General features: G+C 36.3%; 1 protein-coding gene across 1 annotated transcript in view; it reads right to left on the bottom strand.

The window, feature by feature from the left end:
* Positions 1–15,344, bottom strand: part of inpp5b (inositol polyphosphate-5-phosphatase B) — a 129,187-nt gene that overhangs the window by 92,674 nt on the left and 21,169 nt on the right. Inside the window, exons 4-5 of the mRNA XM_039739629.1 lie at positions 4,034–4,057; positions 3,763–3,873 (exon numbers count right to left, since the gene is read on the bottom strand). Coding sequence (XP_039595563.1) covers positions 3,763–3,873; positions 4,034–4,057 — 135 coding nt within the window. The remainder of the gene's footprint in view (positions 1–3,762; positions 3,874–4,033; positions 4,058–15,344) is intronic.

Here is a 15,344-nt window from a genome sequence, read left to right as displayed (position 1 = left end):
AAATAATTGTGAAAGAAAACAGAAAAAATTATTATGGTCAAGTACCATGACTATTTGAGGGGTAAGTATTAAGCACCATCAAAATCCCCTCTTATCCTTTTTTCAGACATCATTAATATCTGCACAGGATTTGTTGATCTGTTTTAGAAAAGGTCTAAGACACCAAGGCCTGCTCTCTGATCTTCCTACACCTAACTGTATCCAGTAATTCTGGTAATTAAATAGGAGGATACACAGGCACACCCCCTTCAAAACTGACAAGACTTCACAGATAACAAAACACAACAATGTACCACTCACACTTATTACTTATCTCTGTCAATAAATATGAGGGATCGCTGCTCTCCTAAATCAACATAAACATTGGTCTAAAAATCCTTCTGACTCGCTAGCTTCCAAGACCCTCATTAATCCAGTTCCAGGGTCTTCCCTGCATAATACTGGTTGATCGTGCCTTAATGGCATTCGTTTATGTCTGATCATCAAAACCACTTTTACTGATCTAAAGTCATCATTTTCACTACACATATCCTGATGAGGCTCATAATAACATGTTGGCCTGACCAGGACTCCTTGTCCTCTGCTAGTTCTTTCAACCCCAAGGGGAGTTTCCAGACAGTTCCATGAGAACAGAGAGATATAGTCCATACAGTGTGTCATGAATCTTTCTTTGGTTCACCACTCAGTTGACTGTACTTTGAAAGCTACTCATGGGAGTTGCTAAGGGGCATTCTAATTATGTGACCAAACCACCTAAACTGGTTTCTGTCAATCAGAAGCAGTTGTGGCCATACTCCAAAGTCCTCACGTATTGCTGAATTCCTTACTCTATCATGGAGTATAAGCCCAACAACCCTGCACAGCAACCTCATTTCAACCACTTATATTCATGAGCTAAATCCAAAGAAAAAAGAAAAAATACACGAAAGTAATGACCTAACAAGGTTAAAGTTCAGACACTCTAAGAGGATTAATAAGGTTTAAGAAGCAATGGAGTATTAGAAACTAAACTAAGAAGATAAAGAGAAATTTTTAATTTAAACTAGAAAGAAAACACAGGAAAGGAGAAAGCACAAAACATCACACATGATTCAGACCAGACCAAGACTAAAATCTCAAAAAAACAGTACCCAAATATGAAAACCTAAATAACATTGCTAAATGTAACCAACAAAGAGCTAAATAAAACAAGGAGTGCTGTAATACTAGAATTAATGGTATACACAAAAGAGTAGGACAAACAACATGAAGTTTCAATATAAAGGGAAGAGCGGCAGCAAGGACTAATGAGTTAGCCAGTTCCTCAGCAAGGAAAAAAGTTGCAGCTGCTTCTTTTAGAGAGTCTCAGGTGACTGTTATAATTGATATATTTGCATTTTACCACAATCACAAAGTCCAGCTTCAAGGCTGCTGAGTTAGGGTAAGTGAAAACAGTTAACATGTACACAGGGATCATGAGGAAAGGAAGGAAAAGTGTCAGGCTCCAGCAAACTCCTATCTTTGCTTTAACATCACTGTCTGGTATAATGAATGCAATACTGACAAAAAAAATTACAACACAATTTTTTTTGTCTGAAAATACTTCTTTATGAGTAAGTTGCTCCAATTATATTACTACCTCTGCTGCAGATACAGATTACTTTTGTCAAAATACACATTTTCTCAAGTACATGTTGTGGAGTGATAGAATTGGAGAGCTTGTGCGCTATAGAATCTTTCTTTATAAGTCATGAGTAAGCACAGACTAAACAAAGATCTCTAGAACAACCAACAATAGAATGAATATGTTAACTTTAGTTAATACACTCACTTTTTATTGTTAGGAACACCATACTAATACAGTGTTTGACCCCCTTTCGCCTTCAGAACTGCCTTAATTCTACGTGGCATTGATTCAACAAGGTGCTGAAAGCATTCTTTAGAAATGTTGGCCCATATTGATAGGATAGCAGCTTGCAGTTGATGGAGATTTGTGGGATGCACATCCAGGGCACGGAGCTCCCATTCCACCGCATCCCAAGGATGCTCTATTGGGTTGAGATCTGGTGACTGTGGGGGCCATTTTAGTACAGTGAACTCATTGTCATGTTAAAGAAACCAATTTGAAATGATTCGAGCTTTGTGACATGGTGCATTATCCTGCTGGAAGTAGCCATCAGAGGATGGGTACATGGTGGTCATGAAGGGTTGGACATGGTCAGAAACAATGCTCAGGTAGCCTGTGGCATTTAAACAATGCCCAATTGGCACTAAGGGGCCTAAAGTGTGCCAAGAAAACATCCCCCGCACCATTACACCACCACCAGCAGCCTGCACAGTGGTAACAAGGTATGATGGATCCATGTTCTCATTCTGTTTATGCCAAATTCTGACTCTACCATTTGAATGTCTCAACAGAAATCGAGACTCATCAGACCAGGCAATATTTTTCCAGTCTTCAACTGTCCAATTTTGGTGAGCTCGTGCAAATTGTAGCCTCTTTTTCCTCTTTGTAGTGGAGATGATTGGTACCCTGTGGGGTCTTCTGCTGTTGTAGCCCATCCGCCTCAAGGTTGTGCATGTTGTGGCTTCACAAATGCTTTGCTGCATACCTCGGTTGTAACGAGTGGTTATTTCAGTCAAAGTTGCTCTTCTATCAGCTTGAATCAGTCGGCCCATTCTCCTCTGACCTCTAGCATCAACAAGGCATTTTCGCCCACAGGACAGCCGCATACTGGATGTTTTTCCCTTTTCACACCATTCTTTGTAAACTCTAGAAATGGTTGTGTGTGAAAATCCCAGTAACTGAGCAGACTGTGAAATACTCAGATCGGCCCGTCTGGCACCAACAACCATGCCACGCTCAAAATTGCTTAAATCACCTTTCTTTCCCATTCTGACATTCAGTTTGGAGTTCAGGAGATTGTCTTGACCAGGACCACACCCCTAAATGCATTGAAGCAACTGCCATGTGATTGGTTTATTAGATAATTGCATTATTGAGAAATTGAGCAGGTGTTCCTAATAATCCTTTAGGTGAGTGTATGAAAGTGGTCAACAGGGTGGAACAGTGCTTGAGTTTTAAGAACCTCAGGCTGAATTCTGATCAGTGCTTGTGTAGAGAAGACACATGCTTCCTTTATCTACATTGGTTTTCTCTGGAGGCCTGATTTCCTTCCATATCCAACACATGTGTACATATGGTTGAATGGTGATTTAAAATTTTCTCTGTACAGTTGAGTGTGATAGCATGTATGTGTGTGCCCTGTCATGCACTGATATCTCCTAAACAAAGTTGCTTCTGGAATTACATTAGCTGCTTCCAGGATAGACTCTGACTCTCCGCGATACAGTAATAGAAAGGGCATGTCTTTAAAATGCATGGGTGATAAAAGCCTAAAGACAAAGGGGTTTTTCAAAACAGACTGTCTGAAATTCCAGAAGCATGCAAAGTAAGCCAGAAATAGAAGAGAAAGTGACAAATTTCTAATAAATAAAGGCATTTGTAAAAATGATCAAGAGGCAATACTAGGATAACTATTAACTAACCATTTGTGTTTTTTATATACCTGTGTACTGTAATATTGGAAAATAGATGTCTTCCCTATTCAGTTGTCATCTCTGCTTCAGTAAACTATTGTGCTTTATTGTAACAAGAAATCCAAAGCAAGCATAGCCTATAGTATCTCTCAAAAATAAATAAAAATTCACACAAATTAAAAACATGTCTCTTCTGCTGCAGTTAGTAATTAAGGAAAGAAATGGCATGTATTTACTTCTTACCATGGCAGGCTTTACATGTTTCATCTAGAAACCTTCGTGAATGTGAACTGAAAGGCAGCTGCAATTCAAGTAACACATTGTCAGATGTAATCCTCACAGTCATGTCTGAGCCTATTTAGAAACAGAATTCATTACATTATAAATAGTGTATACATTGGTAGAAACTAAAATGAGTTAATACTGATACTTAAAGCCCATCAGAATAAAAACAAATTCACATAAATCTTAAAAGTTTAATTTATGAATAACATATTAAAATAGCATTACTCACCTAACACTGGAAATTCACTTAAGACTGAAAGAAAAAAATATACGCTCCATTAGTTTATTCAAATCATGAACTAAAACCACAATCCCACAAAATATTTATATTTAAGATTTATATTCAAGCTTTTTCATATGCATTTAATATATTTAGTGCTGTGAAAAAGTAAGTACACCCTGTAAAATGGGTGCATGTTTCTTAACAAATTTGTATGTACAAATATTTGATCTTCATTTTCACAATACTTGTAAATAATGGCGATGTAATTAATCAAATATCAATGAAAAATATTCTTTGTAATCACTTATTAAAAAAAACAAAAGAAATGCAATAGTTTGCTCTTGAAAAAATAAGTACACCCCTGGTTTCAATAGGCGATGTAAATCCCATTGGCAGAAAGGGATTCTAAACCTTTCTTGTGATTATCTATCAGTCTCCTGAATCACCTTGCAGAAAATGTTATTCACTCATCCTTACAGAGCTTCTTTAACTGTATGGTCCTTGCTTCTTTATATGCACTATCTAATTCAAGTTACACCATAGCATTTCTAATGGGGTTAAGGTATGATCTTTGCCATTCCATAACTCTACATTTCTTCTTTTTTCAGTCATTTGTGTGTTTATTGAGTCATTTGGTTAACTGTCTTGTTGCAAGATTTACTTCAGCTTTTTGAAAGATGGACTCACACTCAACTCAAATACCCCTAGTGTAATGTGGAACCCATGGCTGACTTAATAATAAGTTGGCCAGGTCCTGAGGCAGAAAAGTAAATCTAAGCCACAATGCTTTTATCACATACCTTACAGTTAGCAAAGTTGATGTGTCAAAGGCAGTTGTTATTTTTTACCAAACACGCATATGAAATTGTGAAGAAACACAGCTCTACCTGCATCTGTTCCATCCCAGAGCACATTGTTACAACAGGCATGTTCTTCAAAGTAAAGACAGACAAATATAAGATAATCATCCATATTCTTTTTTTTAGAGAAAATTTCTTCCTGACCTTGCATGTAGGGCAAAAATATGCAGGATTTTTCAAATGGTTAACTCATACACTTTGACACTGACTGAAGCAAGACTTGCTTTTAAATCCCTTGATGTTATTCTGGGGATCTTGCAGCATCTACTAGTCAGTTCTTGGGTTGAATCTGACGGAAAGACTTGGCCTGGATAGATCAATTTTACACTTCTGGTAGATGATCTTTCAGTCAGTAGAATGATTAACTACAAGCTGCTATGAAATGTTTTAAAACCCTTTACAGGCTAAAACACATCAATAATCTTTCTTCTTTGAGCCACAGAGAGCTCTGTTGAGCTTAGCAACATCTCACACCTCAGTTACCATCAGCGAATCACACCACAAGTTTATTATTTTCATATAAGGCAAGGCTCTCTAATTAAGTTTCTATAGATATTCTGATTATTTGTTGGAATGCACCAGATTCTATATGTACTTGTTTGCTAAAATAGTATACATGTGTGCAAAATGTGATTTTTCAGTTTTACCATTTAAAATAAGTTTACTTTTTTCTATCAGTATTGCTCACATGGCAATGAAATATTCTGCACAAAAAGCTAACAGAAGACAAACCTTTTCATGTACTGTACTTACTTTTTCACACCACTATACATACAGTATTTTTAATTATTCATCTATTTAAATAAATCTATTACTAAACAAAATCATGGATTCCTCCCATAAATAAACTGCTAAAAATAGCAAGTGGAATTGTTTCTTTGAACAATCCACTGACATGACAACCTAGGCCAAATAGGTATTATTGTAGCTTTCTAGGTGACTAGAACATTCCTTTTTCTCAGCAAACTAATGTGTTAATTTTCTTCCCCACAGTTTCAGTCTAGAAGTATAAGAACCAGTGATTTGTGTGGTGTGAACATTTTACAATATCAGAATAACGCAGACCAGAAATACTTGCTTCTTTTCCACTCTACTCTCAGCTCCCAATAGCTACTACAAAATCTTGTCTTCAATTTAAGCCAATTTAATCTTAGTTATGTCATCATGAGGTGCCACTACTCACACTTCACCATACTTGAGCCCTTGAAAGCAGTCAGCACAAACAATGACATTACCAGTCTAAACAACGGGTAGGCAACATCAGTCCTGGAGGGCTGCAGTGGCTGCAGGTTTTCAATCTCATACCTTATTTAATTTTATGTCTTGTTAATCTGCAATGTAATCTTCTTAGATTTTGTAGAATTTGTTCATTTTCAAAGGAATCATCCACACGATTTAAAGCCAAGAAAATTATTTATTTTTTTGCCTGTCACATTTTTCTTGTTTTATTAAACCAAACAGTGCATGATGAATTCACACAAGTGTAACTGGAAACAAGTTATATGGAGAACTGCTGGCTCCTTTGTCATATGCATCTTATTGCTAATAAGGAACCATTAAAAACACTGATTGCAGCTCTTCAACACTGAAATACGCAATTAATGGTGGGGAATCTTAACAAGCAAGACCACTAAAATGAAGCAGAAAAATGTCACTTCAGCAATAAGTGTTTCATTAGCAATAATTGACTTCTCATTATGAAACTGGGTTGGAAGAAAAACCTGCAGCCACTGTGGCCGTCCAGGACTAACGTTGCTTAGCCCTGCTCTAAACAAACACACAGTGGTTACAGTAAAAAAAAATTATTTGTGCTTTAATTGTGTTTCTTATTAATTTTAAAAACCAGTACTATAAATAAATTATTGAAAAACAATAAAAATAATGAAGCCCTTACTGTTATCATGTTCATGTACAAATAAATTAAAATTGTCAATCTCTGATACCACAACACTTAGGAAGGACTGTAAAACAACTGCAGGACAGTCAAATATACTACAGAAAATACTGAAAATGTTTTGTTTACCATCTTGAATCTAAACATTGGCCATTAAATTAACATGATGTAAAACTGTACAAATAAATGACAAAGTAAAGAGGGTGAGCAAGGTTTTGTAATAGGAAGAACAACAAAAAAGAAACATCCAAACCCAGTGTGCAAACAGAAAGAAGAAAACCTAAGAACTTTGTTAGATTGATAATCAAAGAACGTTTAAAGCATAAAAGAAGCTTCATTAGTTTTGTTTTAAAATTCAGATGATTACCAGCACTGAAGAGGGAGTTTAAATACCATAGTAAATGATAAGGATATGACAAGTGTGACTTCCAGATCTGTCCTTAGCAACACACACCCACATCCCAACAACCAAACACCAAGACAGCCAACTGTTAGCAGAAACCACTGTCAACTTTAGATTCTTCCTATCCTTGTGCTATACCAAGTGCAATCTATGCAAATACTCACAGACAGTAAGAGTGGAAGGATATACCATAGTAGGAACTGGTAGTGGAGGTTTATATTCATATCTAAATGGTACAAGCCAATTCTGTAAAACTCACCTATGCAGAGTCATGACTTCTAGTCAGATTGGAAGCTACTAATAGAGTAGTAAAATAATTTTTCCAGATCATCATTGGTTAATTCTGCTAAGCCATTTGGCTCTGGGTTATACCTAGAAATTACCTGGATATAGCAACCTATTTTAGCACACCGAAAACCTAGAACATCTGGATACCAGTAAGCCCCTCTATCCAAAATTACTGCCCTAGGAAGTCTATGTAATTTTACAATCTCAGCAATATATATATCTACTACTTCTTTAGTACTAGGATGTTGTACCATGTTAGCCATTATGGATGTAGTGAGAAGTTAAGCAAAACAACACCTTTTATTGGCTAACTAGAATGATTACAATATGCAAGCTTTTGAGGCAACTCAGACCCCTTCTTCGGGCAAGATGTATGATTACGTGTTCTTCATACACTTCTTCTGTTTTATGGCAGTTTGAATGCTCTTGGTATATTACTGCCACCTACTGTACAGAGAGAAAACTCCTCATTCCATTTACAGTAATAGGTTAAATTCTATTTCCCAGTTTCGTGTTTCTAATGAATTTCATTAGATCCTTGTATTTATCAGCACTGTTGTTGTGTACTCCCAAAAGATCCTTTAATGATACTGTATTCATTTTAGTTTTGCAGATACATTAATTTGTGTTCGCCTTTAGATTTATATACAGAATACAATGGAGTAACACATTGTTTCCTTTGAGCCACATTTTAGTTTCCATCTCTGTTTCAACCTATTAAATACAATCCTTGATTTAAGGCACAGTGACTAGACTTAGTCTGCTTAATATTACTTCTTCTCTTTTGTTTATACTTACCTATTTAAAAGGGCAACATTATTATGAATCGTTACAATTGTCTGCCTTTAACTGCTCCTTCCTATGCATTTTTCCATAATTGCAAAACCCGTTTTTTATTCTTCTTTTGATTTTACTATAACCCTAACCCTCTTCAATTTCATTAGGTAATTTAATAAAAGTACATGACCATACAATGTTTTGAGCAAGGTAGATTAGCAATAAAATCTATAGAAGCCCTCTTCCAGGGTCTGGTGGTAGATAAACAGGCTGCAATAAACCTATAGGATACTCAGGGAACAGGTCTGTTTCTGTAACAAATGTCCTAATATACTGTTTCACATTTTGAGTCATCCCCTTCCACTAGAAATATATATTTCCACCATCTAGGTCATACCAGAATGCCTAAACAAATGAGAACTATGAGCCCAGTCCAACACCTTGCCTCTCAAATCAAATGTCATGGAACAGGAGTCCCAAAACACATAAATCCCAACAAGTTTTATAAGCATTTCCAAAAATGGCGACAGAGGGGGATATCATTGTCAAACCCCAGTTAGCAATACGGAAAAACAGTGAATCTTTATAAAATAAAGATTTATTCTTTACAAAAAAAGTAATCCAAGCACTATGACGCTCCATGAAGCACAACAATACAAAGAATTGCCTGAAACACCAATCAGTTTGAGTGAACAAAGTTCCAATACAGAATCCAAAGATGTGATCAAAAGGAACGGAGAAGGTAAAATTAAACATAAATCACAAACACTACAATAAAGCACAAATTAAGTCACCAATCCTAGGCATGTTCGAAATTAATAAATAGGAACTGTGGAAGAACCTTTGGATTTATAGGGCAGAGGGCAGTTCTTAGCATTTGCAGGTGGCTTCACCTCCTTCCAACATGGGACATAACACAGGCAGCTTACATATATAAACCAAATCATAAATAAAGAATGATGAACATAAACAATATAAATCAAAGAAACAAGAATAAACAAACGAGACATAAAATGTGAATTTGAACCCTAGCCCTAGCCTAGAGATGAACCATGACTGAGACATAACAACCATACATTATATTGGACAGGGACTTAGGCGGTACTTCTTGATCAATTAATGACTTTCCTACATTGGAGATTAGATCGTCCAATAATTATACAAGTCTCAGGAGAAATTAAATTGTCTGGAGTTTTAGCAATTGCCTCATGTTCAAATTGTCTAGAAAGGGCTTCAGAATTGCTGTTTGCAGCCCAGCAGAAGATGATTTCCACTAAAATATAACACCGAATGAGCATGCTTGGCATTTAGTGCTTTGGCAGACTTAATATACAGTACACAAAATTTTTAAGATTACTGTAAATGACAAAAGAGAAATGAGTGAGCAGAACACTGTTACCCACATCATAGTTCTGCTCGGTCTTAGTAAGCTTTTTCAAACAGAAGGAACATGGATAGGTCTCCTTAGAGTCCATAAACTGCTGAGATAAAATCACTCCCACACTGATACTAGAGGCATCAGCCTTCACAATGAACTGGAATGAGGGGTCGTAGTGTAAATATTTTGAAACTTGAGCCTACAAGGTCCGTTCGAATATAAGGTTGTTTTTTCTTTCTGAGCAAGATATAGCTAAAATATTTTATAAACTTTCTATAGAAATGTGAAACCCTTCTGAATTCCTGAACCTGTTTAATGCTTTAAGGTGCTTTCTAATTCAACATAGCAGCAACTTTAAACTGACCCATGTTCACACCAAATCTGGAAATTACAAAAACTAAAAATATCATAGAATCCTGGTGATAATCATACTTTTCAAGTTTTACATATAAATTTTTCTCTGAGTAGTTGAAGGACTCTCTCATATGCTGCACTTGTACCTCAAGGTTATTAAAAATATCAAAATGTCATTAATATAGACTAGGATACAATTTTGTTTTACTGAAACATATTGTTAACAAAAGCTTGAAATACTATTGGGCATTAGCAAGACCACATGATATTACAAAGTACTTTTAAAGACCTGTAGTGGTATTAAATGTTATCTTCCAGTTGTTTTCCTCACTTATTCTTATTTAATTAAATGCACTTCATAAATCCAGCTTCATGAATACAGTAGAACCTGTCACTTGATTAGGTAGTGCAGACATGAGAGGGAGGGGATAATTGTTTTTAAGAATTATTTTATCAGATTTCCAGCAGTCAATGCAAGATCTAAGAGTCAATGACCCTTATCCTTTTTATTTACAAAAAAAAAAAAAATCTGTATTATATTCTATTAGAAGGTACAATAAACTCTGTTTCCAAGTTTTCTGGAATATATTTGCTTATTGCTAAACTCTCAGGACAAGTATAGAAGCCACTATAAAAGATTAATAGGGCAATTATAATCTCTGTGTGTAGGTAACTCAATGGATTTTTATTTATTAAAAATGTCCTGAAAATTATTATATTGTGAAGGGTGCACATGAATCAAATTATAGTGAACCACTGGTGTTAAGATTGTTCCCAAGCAAATTTCACAGAACCTTACTTTTTATTTTTTTAAGTTGTTTCCAGTCAATTCTTTTAACATGAGATAACCCAAAATGAAGCACGGAATAGTACTGAGAATAATGAGAAATGAGGTTGTTTCAATATGCAAAGTACACACTTGTAGAATAAGTAGAGGAGAAATATATGTAATAGTACTAGTCCCCACTGGGGCAGACGGCTGGGGAACGTGCCCAGCTGGGAAACCTGAAAGAACTGGGAAGGAGACAATACCTCCCCAGGGCCATGAGAGGGCAGCTGCCCTTTGGGCCACAGGATCAGAGCTTAGAAGCTCAGTCCTGTTGGGGCGCATGGAAAACACCAGGGGGTGCCCGTATGATTACAGAGCCATGGACTGCAGCACTTCCGCCACACCAGAAAGTGCGGCCGGAAGAGCATTACAGAGCACCTGGAACACATCTAGGGCAGTGGAGCCAGAGTCAGAAGGAAAATAACGGAGCTTGTGAGAGGAGGAGTGAATGCGACAGAGAAGAAAGAGTTGAAAAGAAAGAAGGGACTGTGAGAGAATTGTGGCTATTTAAGGCATTGTGGTAATTCAGACCCCCGAACACAGACAGACAGACATCAAATGTCCAAAAACACACACGCTTAATTATGTCCTTCTTTGTACAACACCACACAATGCCCCAACAGGGTTTAGCTTCTAAGCTCTGATCCCGTGGCCCCGATGCAGACCAGGGCAGCTGCCCTCTCATAGCCCAGGAGAGATATTGTCCCTTTCCTGGTCCTTCCAGGCTTTAGGCTGGGCAAGATCCTTAGCTGTCCACCTCATCATATATACAATATCAAGTTTCAGTTTTAACAGAGGAGCAGCCAGTTTTTACTCTGTCTTTAACTGGAAGTTTATTAAATTTTCTGCTGCCCCTGAATTGAATTGAGTAGTGCTCGTGTTAAACCATTCCCAAGCTTAATTGACACAAACAGTGAATTGGCCCAATAAGTATATTTACTCATTTCAGCAATGTCTAAACTTAAAAGAGGACTGACTTTGACCCCTTTTCCATGGCTTAGTGCTGCAATTGATTATATTAAATTGTCAGCAGTAAAAGCAATGGTTTTTTTAAGACATCTGTGATGTTCATCTGCATTTAACATGTGTTTAAAAAGACTGGGAATTGACAGTTCCTGCCTGTCTTTTAGTCCTGTGAACCTTAAAGTTAGTTCAGTGACATTCTCATGTATGTAAGTAATAACAACATCATGCTCTCATATTTTTTCTTTAAGTAACCTCTGCTCAGATTGAGTCTTTAGTAACTTTGTCATAATATCATCCCATTCAGGATCCAACATTTCTGCTCTAAATTTATTTACTGACTGCCAGAGTTGACAGTAAAAAGAAAGAGGAAAAGCATCAGGAGCAGGATGATAAACTATAAAGTAAAGCGACAGAGAAAGAATTTGTAACTGGTAGAATGACAAGAAAGAAATGGCTAAACCCAATATGCTAACTGCAAGACAAAACCCAGAAAGTTTTTTTTAAGATCAATAATTAAAGAAATGTTTAAAGCACAAAATATTCATCCTTAGTTTTGTTTTCAAAAATGTAAACAGTTACCTACACCAAAGTAATAATAATAATAAAATACATTTTATTTATTCCTAGGCGCCTTTCTAAACACTCAAGGACACCGAACAATAGTTGAAACACACATTATAAACAAAACTAAAATACAAAATTTAAAATCAGACAGAGCAATTGTAGAGAAAAAGCAGTCATAAACAGATGAGTTTTAAGTTTGGATTTGAATAGTGAGAATGATTCAGTATTTCTAAGCTCAGATGGTAGTGAGTTCCAGAGCTGAGGAGTAGAGCAACTGAATGCTCTACTCCCCATGGTGGTAAGAAGGACAAAGGGGACAGTCAAATGGATGGATGAAAAGGATCTAAGAGCGCAGGAGGGAATGGCAACATGGAGGAGGTTGGACAAATATGGAGGGGCAAGGTTCTAGATAGCCTTAGAAGTTAACAGAAGAATTTTGAATTGAATGCGGAACTTAACTGCAAGCCAGTGATGCTGCTGCAAGAAGGAAGTGATATGGTGACTAGAGGGGGTTCTAGTAATGATGCGGGCAGCTGAATTATGGATCAGTTGAAGCTTATAAAGAGATTTGTGAGAAAGACCAAAAAAAGGGAAATACAATAATCCGGACAGGAAGTGACAAGTCTATGAACAAGGATAGCAGTGGTGTGGGGAGTGAGGGAGGGGCAAATACGATTAATGTTACGCAGGTGGAAATATGCAGTCTGGGAGATGATATTGATGTGTAACTGAAAAAATAGAGTACTATTAAGGATGACACACCAAAAAGTGGTGGGTTTAAATTCTATGAATGATGACTAAATGATGGTGTGACTTCCCAAGAGTGCCCCAGGCAACCCTCACCCACATCCTAACAACCCAAGGCCAAAATGATGGTGGGAGGCAGAAACCAAGATGTCATCATGGTAAAAATAATAGATAATAAACAAATAAATTAAACTACTGAATGACCCAAAACAGTTGTGAAATGAAAGTAAATGCACCAGAAAACCAAGATACAGAAAAAAATTATACAAGTAATGCAAAAAAAAATTCTGATATATAAATTAATGCACATACTGTATATCCATTCATGACAACAACAGACTGACAAGTACTTCATTAATACATTGGGCTTTAACGCAAATGATGTCAAAATAAAACTGTGCATGAAAGACATGATTTCAAATGAAAGCCACCACTATAGTATGGCAGACGTAGCTATTTTAATCAGTTGCAACCAATTTTTTAATTCCCCTCCCACATTCTCTTAATACCATGTGATTACCCAGTCTAGTTCAAATATCACCAGTTCCCTGTCAATGCCTGCTTTTCCATGACCACTAGTAAGGCACAAGGGCAGGGTTTTAAAATAGAAGATAATGACTTACAAACAAAATGAGCCTCACAAATCCAAATTTATACATTGTATGTTCAAGAGTGACCAGCATTAGGGAATTGTTAGCTGATATAACTAAATGTATACTTTGCCAGGAGGCACTTCCAACACAAATTTCCTTATATACTACATATCACATATTTGTAGCCACTGTATGTAGCAGATTCCTTGAAAATGAAATAGTAAATGGTAATGCTGTAGGCATATGTAAGGCATGGATCTACAGTATGTATGCATTAGATCTCTTTAGGCACAGTAAAACCAAATTTAACAGTTGCATATTTACTGTTTTCCTGCAATTCATATTTATTGATAATGTTGTTGAACATAAAAAGCTGTTGTATGAGCAAGTAAGCATCTCATAAGAATATGTTCCCACTACATCTAAAAGTGACTCTATTCTGAATTTTGCCTTATATAGGATTTTTTTTTGTCTGACTCTTCAAAGTATTTTTTTCAAGTGGTCTAAATCTGATAAGAGTGTGTTCAGGCAGTGTATCTGTCTTGAACATTCTCCACATGCTTCAAATGAACAAAGACAATTTTGTAGGACAGATGAGAAGTAACAGACAAAGGCATGTTGCTACATTACTTCACACTGTTTCAGTGCAGGATGTCTGTGAATTTGTCAGCTGATGATGGCAAGAAACAGAAACAGAAAACAAAATATTGTAGCAATTGCTATGAGCACAATTATCACTGCTTATATGTATTGAGAAATCTTTGAACACAGGAAAAGAGCCAGGACTGGTGGGGATGCGATGTCAAGGTTCTAGAGGCAAAACAGCAGTTATGAAAGTAGTGTAAATTTTTTCTAAAAGGCTGTGTTGTCATGTTGTCTTGTGCTGATCACACTTATCTAAAAAACTCAGAGGCCTCATGTATACATCATGTGTAGAATTCACACTAAAACATATATAGACAAAAACAGAAATGTGAACACGCACAATAAAATTCAGATGTATAAAACAGTGCATAAGCAAACTTTCACACACTTCCCCTTTATAAATCCCAATCAACGTGAATTTTAACGCACATGCATGTGCCTACAGCCAAATCCTGAGTACTCCCAGAATTTTGCATATTTGAATATGCAAATCAATATAAATAGCCCATTCTGTTCAGTGTTTTGTTAAAATACAATGGTAAAAGCACATGTAAAAAAGAAGAATTTTACCAAATGTGACGTGGAGGTCCTACTCAGTGAAGTGGAGGCAAGGAAAAATTTACTATTTGGTGGCTTGAGTGGTGGTATGAGCAACAAAATGAAATTAATAGAGTGGCACTTGAAAGTTCAAGTTCAGAAAGTCACACAGTGCCCGAAAAAAAAAAGAAGTGATCAGATGTCGACATTAAGTGAAGAGTGTCTGAATACACTGAATATGGAAGTGTATTAGGACCACACAGAAGAAAAAAAAAATAGGCACACAGTGAAGAAAAAAGGTCTATGTTGTGATTAAAGTCGGAATGTCAACTTTAATCTTGAGAGCTCCATTTTAATCTCATATCTTATTTTGTAATTAAAGTAGAACATCATAAACTTCTTTATTTTAAAATCAATATTTAATTTACTAGAGCTTCCCGAATCCCATCGTAACTAAAGTAGCACATTAAATGCTTTGTATT

This window comes from Polypterus senegalus, chromosome 17 (genome assembly GCF_016835505.1).
Source record: "Polypterus senegalus isolate Bchr_013 chromosome 17, ASM1683550v1, whole genome shotgun sequence".
In the NCBI taxonomy this organism is placed as follows: domain Eukaryota; kingdom Metazoa; phylum Chordata; class Cladistia; order Polypteriformes; family Polypteridae; genus Polypterus; species Polypterus senegalus.
This window is presented reverse-complemented; position numbering and strand designations above follow the sequence as displayed.